This window comes from Seriola lalandi, unplaced genomic scaffold (genome assembly GCF_002814215.2).
Source record: "Seriola lalandi dorsalis isolate HSWRI2012SDOR001 ecotype SW California unplaced genomic scaffold, Sedor1 jcf7180002054901, whole genome shotgun sequence".
NCBI lineage: Eukaryota > Metazoa > Chordata > Actinopteri > Carangiformes > Carangidae > Seriola > Seriola lalandi.
In genome coordinates this window covers 3,526,703-3,540,344 of record NW_019525453.1, presented here as the reverse complement: position 1 = coordinate 3,540,344, position 13,642 = coordinate 3,526,703, and the positions used below count along the sequence as shown (strand labels likewise).

The 13,642-nt window shown below is 40.8% G+C and overlaps 1 protein-coding gene across 6 annotated transcripts; it reads right to left on the bottom strand.

Moving 5' to 3' along the window:
• Window positions 1-533: 533 nt before the first annotated feature.
• Window positions 534-8,756, bottom strand: hmgn3 (high mobility group nucleosomal binding domain 3). 6 transcript variants are annotated; one of them, XM_023430230.2, is made up of 7 exons: window positions 8,577-8,753; window positions 6,370-6,420; window positions 6,041-6,070; window positions 4,083-4,136; window positions 3,293-3,388; window positions 2,948-3,047; window positions 534-1,393 (listed from the first exon to the last, which is right to left on the bottom strand). In XM_023430230.2, the coding sequence occupies exons 1-7, from the start codon at window positions 8,589-8,591 to the stop codon at window positions 1,386-1,388; spliced, it is 354 nt and encodes a 117-aa protein (XP_023285998.1). In that variant the 5' UTR covers window positions 8,592-8,753; the 3' UTR covers window positions 534-1,385. The 6 variants fall into 6 exon arrangements, with proteins under 6 accessions (XP_023285998.1, XP_023285997.1, XP_023286000.1 ...); XM_023430229.2 differs by having other exon boundaries at window positions 3,293-3,391; window positions 8,577-8,747; XM_023430232.2 differs by lacking the exon at window positions 6,041-6,070 and having other exon boundaries at window positions 8,577-8,756.
• Between the last annotated feature and the right edge of the window lie 4,886 nt (window positions 8,757-13,642).

Sequence of the window (13,642 nt, the reverse complement as noted above, 5' to 3'; positions counted from 1 at the left end):
CCTCATGTTAAAAAGGGGAACATGTCATTGGTCTATGAGTGTGAGTGACAGCTTGTCCCTCAATAAAGAGACTGTATGGTTTCATCAGGTCCCACCACTCTGGCAAATGCTGACCTTTCACTTCCTGACACAGCAATTGTATTTAACACAGCCACGTGCCCCTGGCGACCTCACACATACACACACACATACACACACACACAAAGATATACACAGACACACAGCGCTGGCTTTGTGTTTGGTTTCAAAACTAACTCTGAACATGAGCACACTGAAAAGGAGCTCTAGAACTGAAGCACCACACATGCCACATGCAAACACATGCATTGAGCTTTGCACAGATTACCTGAGTTTTCCAAACTACAAAAACCAGCACGGGTGATGATATACGATTACAGTATACCAGTGGTTAGAACAAAAATTTGGCATAGCTGTCTAACTAGAGATAATACACATGCAATGCACAACATACATAACTCCGCACACGTAGTTTTGTTCACCAATAAGAGAAGAGACACAGAAAAACTCCCACGTGACATCAACTTTTTCTTTTATTTCAAAATATTCTCCCAACAGGATGAAATTCAGAGAAGCCCAGAGGGTCCAAAGCCAATAGAGCCGTCTAGAACAGAAGCACCACTCATTATTGCTATGTCACTCTGCTGCAGGACAAGGCGTTCGGGGGGCTGGGGGGTGGGGTGGGGGCAAAGTGAACAAAGTCAAACACAGAGACGCACAAACACATTCACTCCCGCACACGTACGAAAGGAGCTATGTGAAACACAGTGGCGGTAATTCCGTAAAAGTAAGATTTTTAAAAAGCTGCAGATGTTCTCCATGGCGACTACGGACCTGGTTTCTTGCAGCTCTGCATCCACATTGCTGACACATATCCACAAGTCCTCAACTTTACCATCAGGGGGGAGAATGGAGCATCTCTGAATCAGTCAGAGTGCCCGAGAATAGTGATCATCTTTTGTAGAGAAGTATAACTACAAATATAGGCAGAGCTGGTTTAAAGATCATAACAGTCGTGTTTACGGCCCCCCTTCAGGCAAATTGAAGAACATCTGCAGCCATCTGATAAAACCACTTCATTCTGTCTTTCTGCGTCTGAGAGGCGGACTGTATAGCGATGCAGAATGGAGGAGGGAGGAGAATCGAGCAAAAACCATACTGTAGGTGGAGGAGCTGAAAGGAGTTTGAACACATGGGCATGGGGCTGCTGGTTGTCCATCTCTACTATCACAAGTCTAAAAAAAATTCAGCATGGTACAAAAATCGTCAGTAAAAAAAGATGCTTTGCTGCCATGGAGTAAGAGGGGACGAGTCGGTGGACGCGTCCGTGTCTTTACGCCTTCTCCTCAGTGGCATCCTCCGCTGCTTCAGTTACCTGGTGGAAGGAAGAGGAGAAAGTAAAGGAGTTACACGCTGGGTCAAGCCTCCGAGTGTTACCTCTTATTCTCTCCACAGGTAGTTTCCCCTGAGAGTAGCCTCAAAAAGCCAACCTACAACTTTCACTTGGCTTGGTTTGTTCTGCCAAGACTCACCTGGCAAGTCCTCAGTGGGTGTAGACCAAATTCATTCTGCATGTAACTAAATCAGCCTTTAACCAGCTGCAAGATGAAAGGTGATCTTGTTCCATAACCTGAATGAATGTGAAACTCGCTTGGCTGCGCCTGGTTTTAGCTTGATGGGTCTGTCGCTGGAAGCATCTTTACCGACTTATCTAAGTAACTTTGCATCAACCTGTGCCGCAGATCTGAAGTGGTTTGTGGTTTTTACTTTGGGGCAAAGTAATCAAACAGCTTTGCAACTTCTGGGAACAAGGCAATGGTTTTCAAAACAGAGAAACACAGCAACTGTTTTGTAAGCATTAAAATTTAACCTGAAATCTTCTCTGAATATATTCATGGAAAGAAATGGGTCAGTGGAGTATCTGAAGCATACTTTTATGCTAAGCTAACTCTTGGCAAGTGGTGATGGTTTCAGTTTTTTTGCACTAAGGTTTTAAGATTTTCACATATTACCTGTAAACTGTTCTCCCAAGGAGAGAGAAAGTAGTTCCAATGACAACTGTTCACAGTTAGGTCTGTGGAGTATCAACAGTGTCTGCAACCTTGTTTCTGAAAAGACCAGCTGCCATTGAATTTTTCAAGGGTCATTTCTCATTGATTTGAGCATAGAAAAATTCCACACATCCATCTGAAAACCCTAAGCAAATAAAACGCAAAGCTACATGACTATATACCACTAAAAAATATATTTGTGATTAGACTGAACTTACTCTTAAATGTGAGACTGATACCAGCTTCAAGTTGTCAGCTCAAATGATCCTCAGTGAATATTTTTCAGACTAAAATTATATGTCCACAAGATTGGCCTTATTGACAGATACACTCTTGCACAACACACGAGAGCGCTCACTTTCTTCACTACATTGCTCTTAAAAGCTACTCACTGAAACCCATAACTCCTCTGGTATCAGCGGGAATCAACATTATCTCAACAAGGGAATCCAGCTCTGTGTGTGCGCGCGCGTGTGTGTGCATGTGTGCGTGCACAGTCTTACTGGAGTGAACATCTCCTGTCTGTTACCTCTGCCTGCAGACTGGTGGAGCCGGCTGTCTATGAGCACAGTCAGCCTATCATCCTCTACGTCACAACTCTGCGAGCAGCACTGAACCTTCCTGCTCGTGTGTAAAAAGTTGTCCTTGGCCCACTTCACTGCACACAGCGAGGAAACCGCCACACATCCTCACTTCTTCTTCACTCGCTCTCTCTCTCACTGCACTTTCTTTCATCCTCTCTCTCTTGCCAGTACACACAGCACTGCAAAGCACACTGGGTAAATGTTTGCACGATTCATGTACAATGTCAGTGTAAATTGTACTACATGTTAGTGTTCAAAACACACCAAAGATGGATTAGAAACACTCGACCATACCCTTAACTCTGACTGTCTCACTCTGCCCTCTCACTGACATCATGGAGGGGGCCGTGCTTCTGATGGATGACACACTGACAGACGGACGAGACACATAGATCTGTGTGTGTGTGTGTGTGCGTGTGTGTGTGTGTCAGCGTGCATATGTGCGATTATTAGTAATGTGGTTAAGCAGTGGGTTATGGAGGAATATAGGTGTGGTGCATGCATACGTGTGTTCACGTTTATACACAAATTGACAAAATAAGGGCATAAAAGATTGTTATTTTCTTGTCTCTCTCAGAGTCAATGTATATTTTCCTCTTTGAGATGTATTTTATTCTTTCGATTTTTCCCTCCACATACCTCATTGGTCTTGGTCTCTCCGTTCTGGGCAGGGCCATCGTCCTTCTTTCCCTTAGGGCCACCTTTCTTTGCCTTCACCCCCTTATCATCTGCCACCTTCTGTACAGAAAACATTATAAGAACATTCACTGCATATACACATGATGCTGACAGACGTTATCGCACATGAAAAATGTTCTCTGTATGATGATCTTTTGTATGTGTGTGGCTCCTCATTTGGATTTTTTTCTCACTTTCACCCCAAAATATCCAGATTTGTTAAAAGATTATTCCAAGTGAAACTAAGTTCAACCAAAATTTTAACGTTTGTACGTTTTTTTCCCTCAGTTTCCTGCTGTAAAATAACAGTTCTGCCCCTCATAATAGAAAGGGAAGACAAAATGATGATTATAAAAGTTTAAACTCGAGAATGTTGGTGCTCTAAATTACAGTTTTATAACATTTTCTCAACACTTGAATATTTGAAATAAACACCAGTTAATTCCAAGATGTTTGGAGAAAAAATAATGAGCCCTGGATACTATAGGTGTAGCTGAAATATAATGTGTGAACTGCAATATGAGGAGTTCTGTGTTTGATCTCCACATCCAGCAGCCTCTGTTAAGTGCATAAACTGACTCTAGTAGACTAGTAGTGAGAGGCAACTGTCTCCCTCAAACTGTTGCAAAGTTATGGGTATTTAAATAAATTATTGCAGGGGTGGCTGTGTGTGTGTGTGTGTGTGTGTGTGTGTGTGTGTGTGTGTGTGTGTGTGTGTGCGCGCGCGTGCGTGTGTGCGTGCGCGCTCTACCTTGACGATGGCCTTCTTGGGCTTGACCTCAGGCTTGGGTGGCGGAGCAGGTTTCTGCAGATTACACGAAAGCCAGTTAGGACTGACCAAGCTGACATTATTAATAAGTGCATAGTGTTTGGAGAAATATTAGTTTATCTCTCCACTCTTGCAGAGTCTTTCACTACCATTTAATATAATATTTCTTTGGCCAGAAGAGCATCTTAGAAAATTCATTAGGATCAACAGAGCCCACAGAGGCTTGGAATGTCTGCACTGGATTCCACTGTAAATGTTAATAATGATGAAGTACTTGTACTGTATTTCCTAAGCAATGGGATCTGACAATATCCCTGTGCTAAGTAGTTTTAAATATCTGCCTCTTCTAAAAGTGAACTAACCTCAGACCACTGTGCAATGACTATATCAGATGGGAGTTTAAACTCTAGCCAGTCAGTGTGAGCAAGTTTGCTTCAGAGCTTTTTCCAGGCTGCTGAGTGTGGACCACGTTACCCTGAAGCCACGAGCTACAGTAACACTGCTGTGAAATCAAATCATGTGATTCTTTCTCAGAATATCCCTGTTTTCCTTTAGCAATTACGGACACTCTGCACATGAGCCGATAAATGAAAGACACAAGTTCCTCTTACTTTGAGTCAAGTGGAGCTTTACATTTACAATTAGGGAGAACGATTTGAAAAACACAAGAAATGAATTAATTGAATTGAAGTTGAAGGCATTCAAAGGAAATTTCGAATCAAATCAGGAAACATGCAAACATTTTCTGATAGTATGTTTCCTGAAAAGTGTCACAAAAGCTTAAAGATGTAGGCTGACATTTTGGGAAAATACACCTATTCTTTCTTCGTCTTCCCACTCTCACGTCTATCTGTTAAAAATGAAGCTACAGCCAAGTTAGCTTGACAGTCAGCTTACTTAGCTTAGCATAAGAACTGGGAACAAGGGGAAACAGCTCCACAAGTCATCTGGCCGAGAAAGAGTAAATTTGTGGCTTTAACACTGTGCGATTAGTCAAATAAACAATTGAACGCTGCCATCCTCACTAGTAGGAACCAGAAATACTAGTGGGTTAAACTATTTTATTCATTTACAGCGGTGATTAACCGTTGCGTCCAAGATGTTCCGCAGCTGCCCGCTACTAGCCCGAGGCTGCAGCGCAGTCTGGCAGTATTCTGATCTAGAAAATTAAAATAAGGTTGTATGTAGACTAGCTGACTAGTCTAAATTTAAATTTCTGTTTAATCGAGAGTGAAATAAGTTGTTAGGAACAATCCTAATAGAGACACTAGAGTGCTATCAATCTTCTCATCTGACCTGCTGCAGGAAAGAGAATAAGCGTACACCCCAAAATGTCAAACTATTCGTTTAAAGTGCACATGCAAATGTACAAACACATGCAAAGACTCAAAAGGGATGAGTTCAACATGCAAATTACAACACAGATAAAAACACATGGTCTGTATGGCAGGGCTGCGCGATCACCTAACGATACATTTGCCGGATAATATAATGATGGCTTCTATCCATAATCATTAGTTTTACCAGGATTTGGATGCAAACTGAACATTTTCCAAGTATAGTTGTAGTATAAGTAAGTTTAGCTGAATTATAATAATATTCTACCTTCATTAACTCTTAGAATATAAAATTGCAATATGCACCCTTGTAATCATGCAGCCCAACACATCAACAAGGTGTTGCTACAGACCACTCTGAGAATGGACAAAGACAACAGAGAAAAGACATGCATACCAAGCCAGACGCAAAGGGGAGCATTTTTATGGAATTTGTAAAAATGCACTGATCAAATCCATAAACTGGGTGAGGACTTTACTCTGAGCTTTGGTAATATGCAACTTATTATCTTACAAGGCTGAGGCGGGAGGAGGGGGGAGGCGGGGAGAGGAAGGAGAGGACAGTGACAGAGGTGAAGACAGGGAGGGGAGAACAAAACTTACCGCTGACAATCTCTCTGACCTTCTGGTGGGCTACCGGAGCAAGGGATGATGACAAGAGAGAGAGAGAGAGAGAGAGACAGTGACAGAGAGAGAGAGAGACAGAGAGATATCAGTTGTACCTCTGCGACCTGATCTTGAGCTGATCTGTTTGGTGACTGCTACAAGTGTCCTAATCATTAACCTGTCATGTGTCTATTGTCTCACTCACTCTCTCTCTCTCTCTCACACACACATACACGCTCACTCTTTGTCAATACAAAAAAAACACAGCACGCAAACACACGCCTGCACGCCCACGCACAGCACACAAACACACCCGAAACATTTACCTCCTGTTTTGTGACTTTGGAGGCCTCCTTGCCCTCAGGACCCTCTGGAGACTGTAGTTAATAAAGCAACAAATAGAGAGACTGTTACCACGGTGAGTGTTTCCAGGTGCACACACACACACACACACACACACACACACACACACACACACCAGACAGCCCCCCATCCATAACACACACCCACAGCATGATCTTACCCCTCTATAGTTAAAAACTGGTGATTAGGACAATCGGATTTGGTTTATTAGGGTTTATTCTGTTCAGTCATGCATATCATCATTGTGGTGAACAAGGATGAATGATATGATGAAGTAATAATAAGGTAATAATGCAAATCATAGAGCGATATAGCTTCTGAAAAAGGTCAATCTCGGAGGCTCTTATTTTTCAGAGGAATGTCTTTCTTTTGAACAGAAATTCCACTTACCAATACTAATGTAATTAAAGTGTGATTTGAGCAGAAAGAATCAATCATCAACATAAAATGAATCTGCAACTATTTGATAATCGCTAAATCATTTAAGTTATTTTCATAGATAAAAATGAACTGGCTTCACTTTTGAATACTTGCTGGTTTTCTAGTCTTTTATGATAGAAAAAAAGGTCAATTTAAAGACTTCAGCTTGGTTGGGGAAAACAGTGATGGGAATTTTTCAACTGTTTTCTGACATTTTACAGACCAAATGATCAATTATTTGATAATGAAAATAATTGTTGGTTACAGCCCTGTTCATAACACTTGTTTTTTTTTTATCACAAAACTTGAAGTCCTGCAAATAATAAAACCATACTAAATAAATAAAAAACTGCTGAATATAAATAGCAACCAACATTATAAGTTTTCCTCCTGGCAGCATCCTCATCCTGATCCACTAGTACATTGTCAGGTAGCCTATTAGAATATTTAATGAGTAATATATTAAGGATTTCAATACATTTGTGTACAATACAAAGAGTTCAGAATCTTAAAGGTCTTAACTTTCATCATTCAAAATTAATTTAGTATTATCTGGATTGATCTATGTCTGTATTTTTGCTTTAAATAACAGAATCAATGGACAACTCTAATGTTTCATCTGATTAAATCTAAATCTGATTTTTTTTTTTATCTCAGTTGGAAATCAAATATGTAATTGGAACTTCATATTGTCTGATGATGATATATGATGATGCCAGAGGCTTGAAGCTGTGATTATCATTTTAATGGAGGCTTTTTGTTTACATGCCCAGAACTGAGCCCCCCTAAGAATACTGGAATATAAACATAGATTCATTTAGACGCAGTTATTGACTAACAACACACAGTGAGGGCTGTCAGGCTTCGTTCAGATGATCCTATCATTAACATGGTGGCTGCAGGTAGGTAAGGACAGAGCACAGGAGAGTCCACCCCCGCCATAAAAAAAACAAAAAAAAAAACAATGTTAGTTTAGCCTGCAGGTTGGCAATCGCATCATTTGCATATGGGCGACCTCCGCCCCTAGAGGCCCCCCATTCTCTGTCCTCAAAGGCGAATCTGCGCAGACAATGGCAGTTTTTAGATGGTAGAAAAGCCAGTTTCCATGTATGCAGTGATACAATGCACTGGAGCTCGTCGTGCAATGCTGTTTAGACAGTGTCACGGCCTCTTTTAACACGGCGGCAATTGTCTCTGATCCCCTCTTTCTTTATTCCTTTCTCTCCATCTGATTATTGGTGTGTTCAATCGGCTTGGCGCCGACCATTCATCGCTACTGGAAAAAATAAAATGAGACAGGGAGGTAGTGATCTTTTTTTCTCTTAGATTACACATTATTCACAATCTATAAGTCTCATATATGCGTGAAACGCGCCCACAAGAATTATCATCACGCACGTCTCCTACGGGACTTACGCATCCATCCATCCGGCGGGTCCGTCTGACTTTCACCAGTGCGCACAGTGGACAGGGAAGTGACAAATAAAACGACCACAGGAACGGCCATTGAGATGAACACAGGGACATTTATAGTGTAAAAAGATAAAATGTTGTTGATGAAATATCTCCCATACGAGCAACGACGTGTTAAATACACCTGAAAGGCTGCGGGCTGAAAGACGCTTCCTCAAACTTTGGCATCACCTCACCTGCCTCAACGTCGCCACAAAATCGCGCACCGCTATTTTCCTCAAATGCAAGAGCAGAAAAACTACAGTGAAGTGATCCGGATGGCACAAACGACACTCACCTTTCTCTTCGGCATTTTACGCGTGAAATATTCTCCACCAAGCGCGGAAAAATTAAGGTCAAGCCTGAAGGTCCAAGAGAGGTGAATTTGAACTACCTCGAAATACAGGATCAATATCTAAGCACCTTCGATAATATGTTGATTATATGCACTCCCCAAAACTCTATACCTCCCACAGCTATTGGACAGAGCGGTCAAAAACCTCTCCTGTGCTGACTCCCGATTGGCTAATCGCGTCTCTATGTAAATAAGAGGGTTGCGGGCATTGGTCGAGATTTATCAGAGGCTGCCTGTGATTGGCTCCGCGCTCTTTGTGCGCAGATCCCACCAGACTGCGATGGCTGAGAGGGAAAGTGAAGACAGGCCAATGAAAGCAGGGCCGACTCTCGGCGGATCTGGGTAATGTAGGATGAGAGACAGAGAATGTTGTAAATAAAACACAAAGGACCAGAAAAACGGGCACAAAGGCACAATGTCGCCCATAGACCAGCTCCAGAAAAGCATTGTGTCTTGTAGGGTTTCCCTGTTATAAAGAACTAGAGTAATCATACACCATGGCTTTGCACAGAAAAAAACACCTTGTCACAGCAAAGGTATCAGTCCCTGTAGGAACATGATACTGAGTAAAACAATACAATGGAAGCAGTTCACTCTAAATTAGACCTATTAGATCCTTCTGGACACTGAGGGTGGTTTCTTTCATGATTCTACACATTTTTAGGCCATGTGAGTGTTCAACTGTGAGACAGGACTATTCTTCCATTTACTGTTAGGCTGATACTATAGGGGTGTTGTCATGTACCAATATTGACGATCACAGTGATATTTAGAAAATGAAATATTGAAATTGTGCTAATAAGACACACAAGATAATACAGTGATGGTAGGCTTTGTGGATGCTTTGTTCATTGGTTCATCTGGTTGCCTTTTTGTAATTGTTCTGTTTGGACACTTTTGTACAGCTACAGTTACAATCTCTCTCCACCTCCCTGCACTTGCATTTGAGTCTAATTCATTTGCCAAAAAAAATAGATGAAAGAAAGATTTTCTATAGTATTGTTATCTGGAATTCTTTTTGATACTTGTCTAGTGAAAATCTGATGTCAAGACAGTCCTAGCTGATATCATTGCTATTTACCATTTATACCATCACTTTGTTTTTCCTTACATTTAAAATCTGTACCTCACCCTGTGGAACTCACTGGAATCGTTGTTGCGTAACATAACATGAGGCCATAAGGGATGCTGCGGCACTAAAAACGCTGCAGCCTGCTGTGAGTTAATGAATGAATGGATGTAACACATATAGGAAACACTGTATCTTATAATGATATTGACAAAGAAAGTGTATTTAGTGTGGATAGGTCACATCATGTCAAATGCTCAATCCACTTAATATTGGTAAGTACTGGCACATATTGATCCAGTGGTGTATATAGGATCCATGCTTTCTTTTTTCTTTCTTTTTTAAACCAGGATATGTCCGTGTCCTGATGGGACATTTAAATGCTTAAGTTTTCCGTAAGTTCACAACCCACTTGAGTTTTCTGGTTAGGCCTCGTGTCTTTTTACGCAGCCCGTTTGGCCGGCCAAAGGGGAAGCAAGTTCCTGTCTGCTGAGCCAAGGTGCCCAGTGAATGGACAGCTGAGATTGGCCCCAGAGTCTCAACAGTTCTTCAGTTTCTCTTCTCTTCGGCCTAAGTGGCCCTCTGAGTGCTCCTGTCACTCTGTTGTGATTTTAGGGATATATTAAACCTAATACCCTCCAACCCCACGTGCAGAAGCCCGTTCTTTTATTTCACCCCCTGCCCCACACAAAGTCTGTGTACACCACTGTCTTATATGTGTATATAACTGTATATACAACTGTACTTTAAATCAGGGAAATTTAAATTATTCTTTACTAAATTGTATTGATGGAATGTTCATATTAAAGACTGGCTTTAGTCTCAGTGGCCAAGTTTGTGCCAGAACCAGCTGTGGAGAGCACAGTTTCATTTTCTATAAAGTTTGAATATTTTGTTTCTAGTCATGAAAGGTGTTTTACTCTAAAACTTCAGGATGGACTCCTCCTCAGAATTATGGATACTTATTATGATAAGGTAGATAAGTGCTGCCAACTCAAAAGATTATGTAGTGGCATACATTTTTAGGTTTAAAGTGGGATAGTCAAACCCTGCCAGAGGAACGTTGCTAATTTTTCAATTTACAGTATAATAAAGTTCAGTGCTTCTATGCAACAATGAACATCCAGAATGTCTTCTACACAACAACAGCTTTCACTGTATTCCACAATGTGTAAGCGTGTACATTACAGCAAATATGTCACCATTTTAAAAACACAATGACAGTACAAAAAAAAAAAAAACACATTCTACAAAGAATTGGACGAAAGCAGCCGCAAAATTCTTGTGCAGAATCACAAAAGATGGAGAAAGATCTCTGACAAATCTCACAAAAGACAGAGCTTTCCTGCCCAAACAAACAAAACCCCTTCATGTCTACATGGCTGTGAATACACAACTGTGTTAGAAGTCAACCCAGAACACACAGGAGCAGGTAGCTTGATGGCTGCTCCACTGTTCCCACATAGATTCACCCTGTCAGCTAAATGGATGGCGAAAACACAATGAGGAACACGTACAACACATACAGGCACAAAAGGAATCCACTATGAAAAGAATTAGTCCCCCCAAAATTATTTTCGAAACTTTTATTGTTTCAAACAACATTAGTTGCGCGATTTTAAGTTTTTTTTTTTTTATACACAGTTGATGACGGGTCTTTCTTTTGGATGCTTTTCTTTTGTGGTGTTTCCTTTTCATTTTCCATGTTGAGTATTTAAACCTGTTGACCTAATACATGAACTTAAAGAGAGAGAGAGAAAGCACAGACATCTTTGAGCGACATATATTCACAGAAACACGCCCAGTGAATCAATAAATAAATTGTGGCACAAAGACTTCACAAGATGCACAACAGTTTGGCTTAGTTAAGCCTTTTGCTACACTATTTATTTTGACAGAAAAAGGTACTGAATTACACATCTTAGTCAATAAGGTGAGCTCCCAATGACAGTGAAATGAAAGTCTACTACCCTGTTCCTTTTATTCAACCAATCCTCAGAGTATTTACTGATAGATGTGCTGTTGTCTGCTTGATGTAATAGGTCAAATTATTCAACAGTGGAAAAGTAGTTTTTGTTGTTTGGACAAAATTAAATTCTCACCTGATGGTGACATCAAAAGAAATTGATTTGAAGGGGACATAAATGTCTAAATCCATCATCAAACCACAAACATCAACATCAACCTGCTTGTGGCACTGGACAAAGTGTCAGGGGACCACTGGGGACCATGAATATCTGCATAAAACATCATGGCAGTCCATCCAGTATTTGCTGTGATATTTCAGTCTGGACCAAACTGATGGACGTGCTAGCCGCCAGCATGGCTAAAATGACTGTGTGTGACATGTATGATGATGGGTGGTGTAAAAGTGAGAACTACTTCCTTTGAGGAAACCAAATAAACATACGGCCCCGTTTCAGCCACGACAAAAAATGTTTGCGAGAATAAAAACCACATATGCATGGGAAGGGAGTGGTTCAATCGCATTTTTGTCATGTCACTGAACCTAAATTGCTTAAATCTTCATTGCCATCTGCATCTCAGTTTGTGAGCGTTCTCTGAATTGGGAAAAAATATTAATAAGGGAGACGTTTGTGTGGTAATGTGCATGTAACAGATCTGGTGGATAATACATGTAGTGTTCCAAACATGTCAGACTATTAAACCAAAGATCCAGTTTCCTATCATGCAGTAGTTAAAATGATGAAACACATATCACATCTAATTGGCCAAATGCTTGTAACTTCAAAATTCAAAATTATAGCTGGATGAAAATGCCTTGCAGTGAATTAATGAGTCAGGAACTTGCTCTGCGGCCTTACGTTTAAGGAGGTTGAGTTTCTTTGAATTGATTCTGCAAACCCATTTATGTCTTTATTACCAGTCTATTCAACTGTAATGCCCTATTGTTTGGCCGTCTGTAAAGCTGCTGCTGCTGCTAAGTGAAGAATTTCCCCAAGCCAGTGTTAGAACTTCAGCTAGAGAACATGATCTCTTGAGAGAAATGTCTCTTGAGGGTTACAATAGATTTTAACATTGTTATTTTGTTGTGCTCTTGTGTTTAAGGCTCATAATAATATTATAAAGGGCCCTTTCACACGTTTACTGCGGCACTTAAAGAGCTTCTCTGCGAATATACGTTTACTCCACACGAAACTAAAATGATTTTTGAGTTCATTCTTGACCTTGGAAACAACAGCTTTTATTAGCTTTCAATCATACCACTTGGTCTTCATCGGCAGGTGGAGTGGCAGAGGACTTCACACCTATGTTGGCTTAGTAAAAATTGGAAACAGTTGACAAATCAGTCTAGCCTCAGTGTCCATTCACAAGCTATTGTGGAGCTTTTGATCATAACTATAAATCAAGGTCATAAAAATCATTTAGCTTCCAGAAAAGTGGCAGAGTATTGCATTAACAGCAAATGAATAGGCTGTAATGGAGAAAATGAAAATGATGCATTCAGGGAATCAAATCCAGTAAAATGATCTTTCTCTACACAGGGATGGCGGCGCCTGTCAGAGGGTCAGAAATAGGCAGCGACATTACTGAGATGCCATCTTTCTTTATAACACACAAGTGAGAGGAGCCTCTGTATGGGTACGTTTACACAGCACGTGGCTGACACCTTGTGGCCAGGTTGTGTCATTATTGTTGCAGGGCGGCTGTTCCACTGCGCGTTCAGCATTATCATATGTAAGAAAAAAAAATTGCTGACGGAATTAGAGCAGATGTGTCTTTGAATTGCACTATTTTTAGCACAGCGTGTCGGTTTGAGCGCACATCTGAAAATGTAACATTTCATCAGGCAAAATGAACGTTTTATTATGAGTGTTTATTGTTCATTTATCATCATGAGAGCAAAAATAAGCCTGTCAAATTGTAACCTGACTGACACCAAGATGTCTATTTGTAATGCTGGACCCCTCCCCCCCCC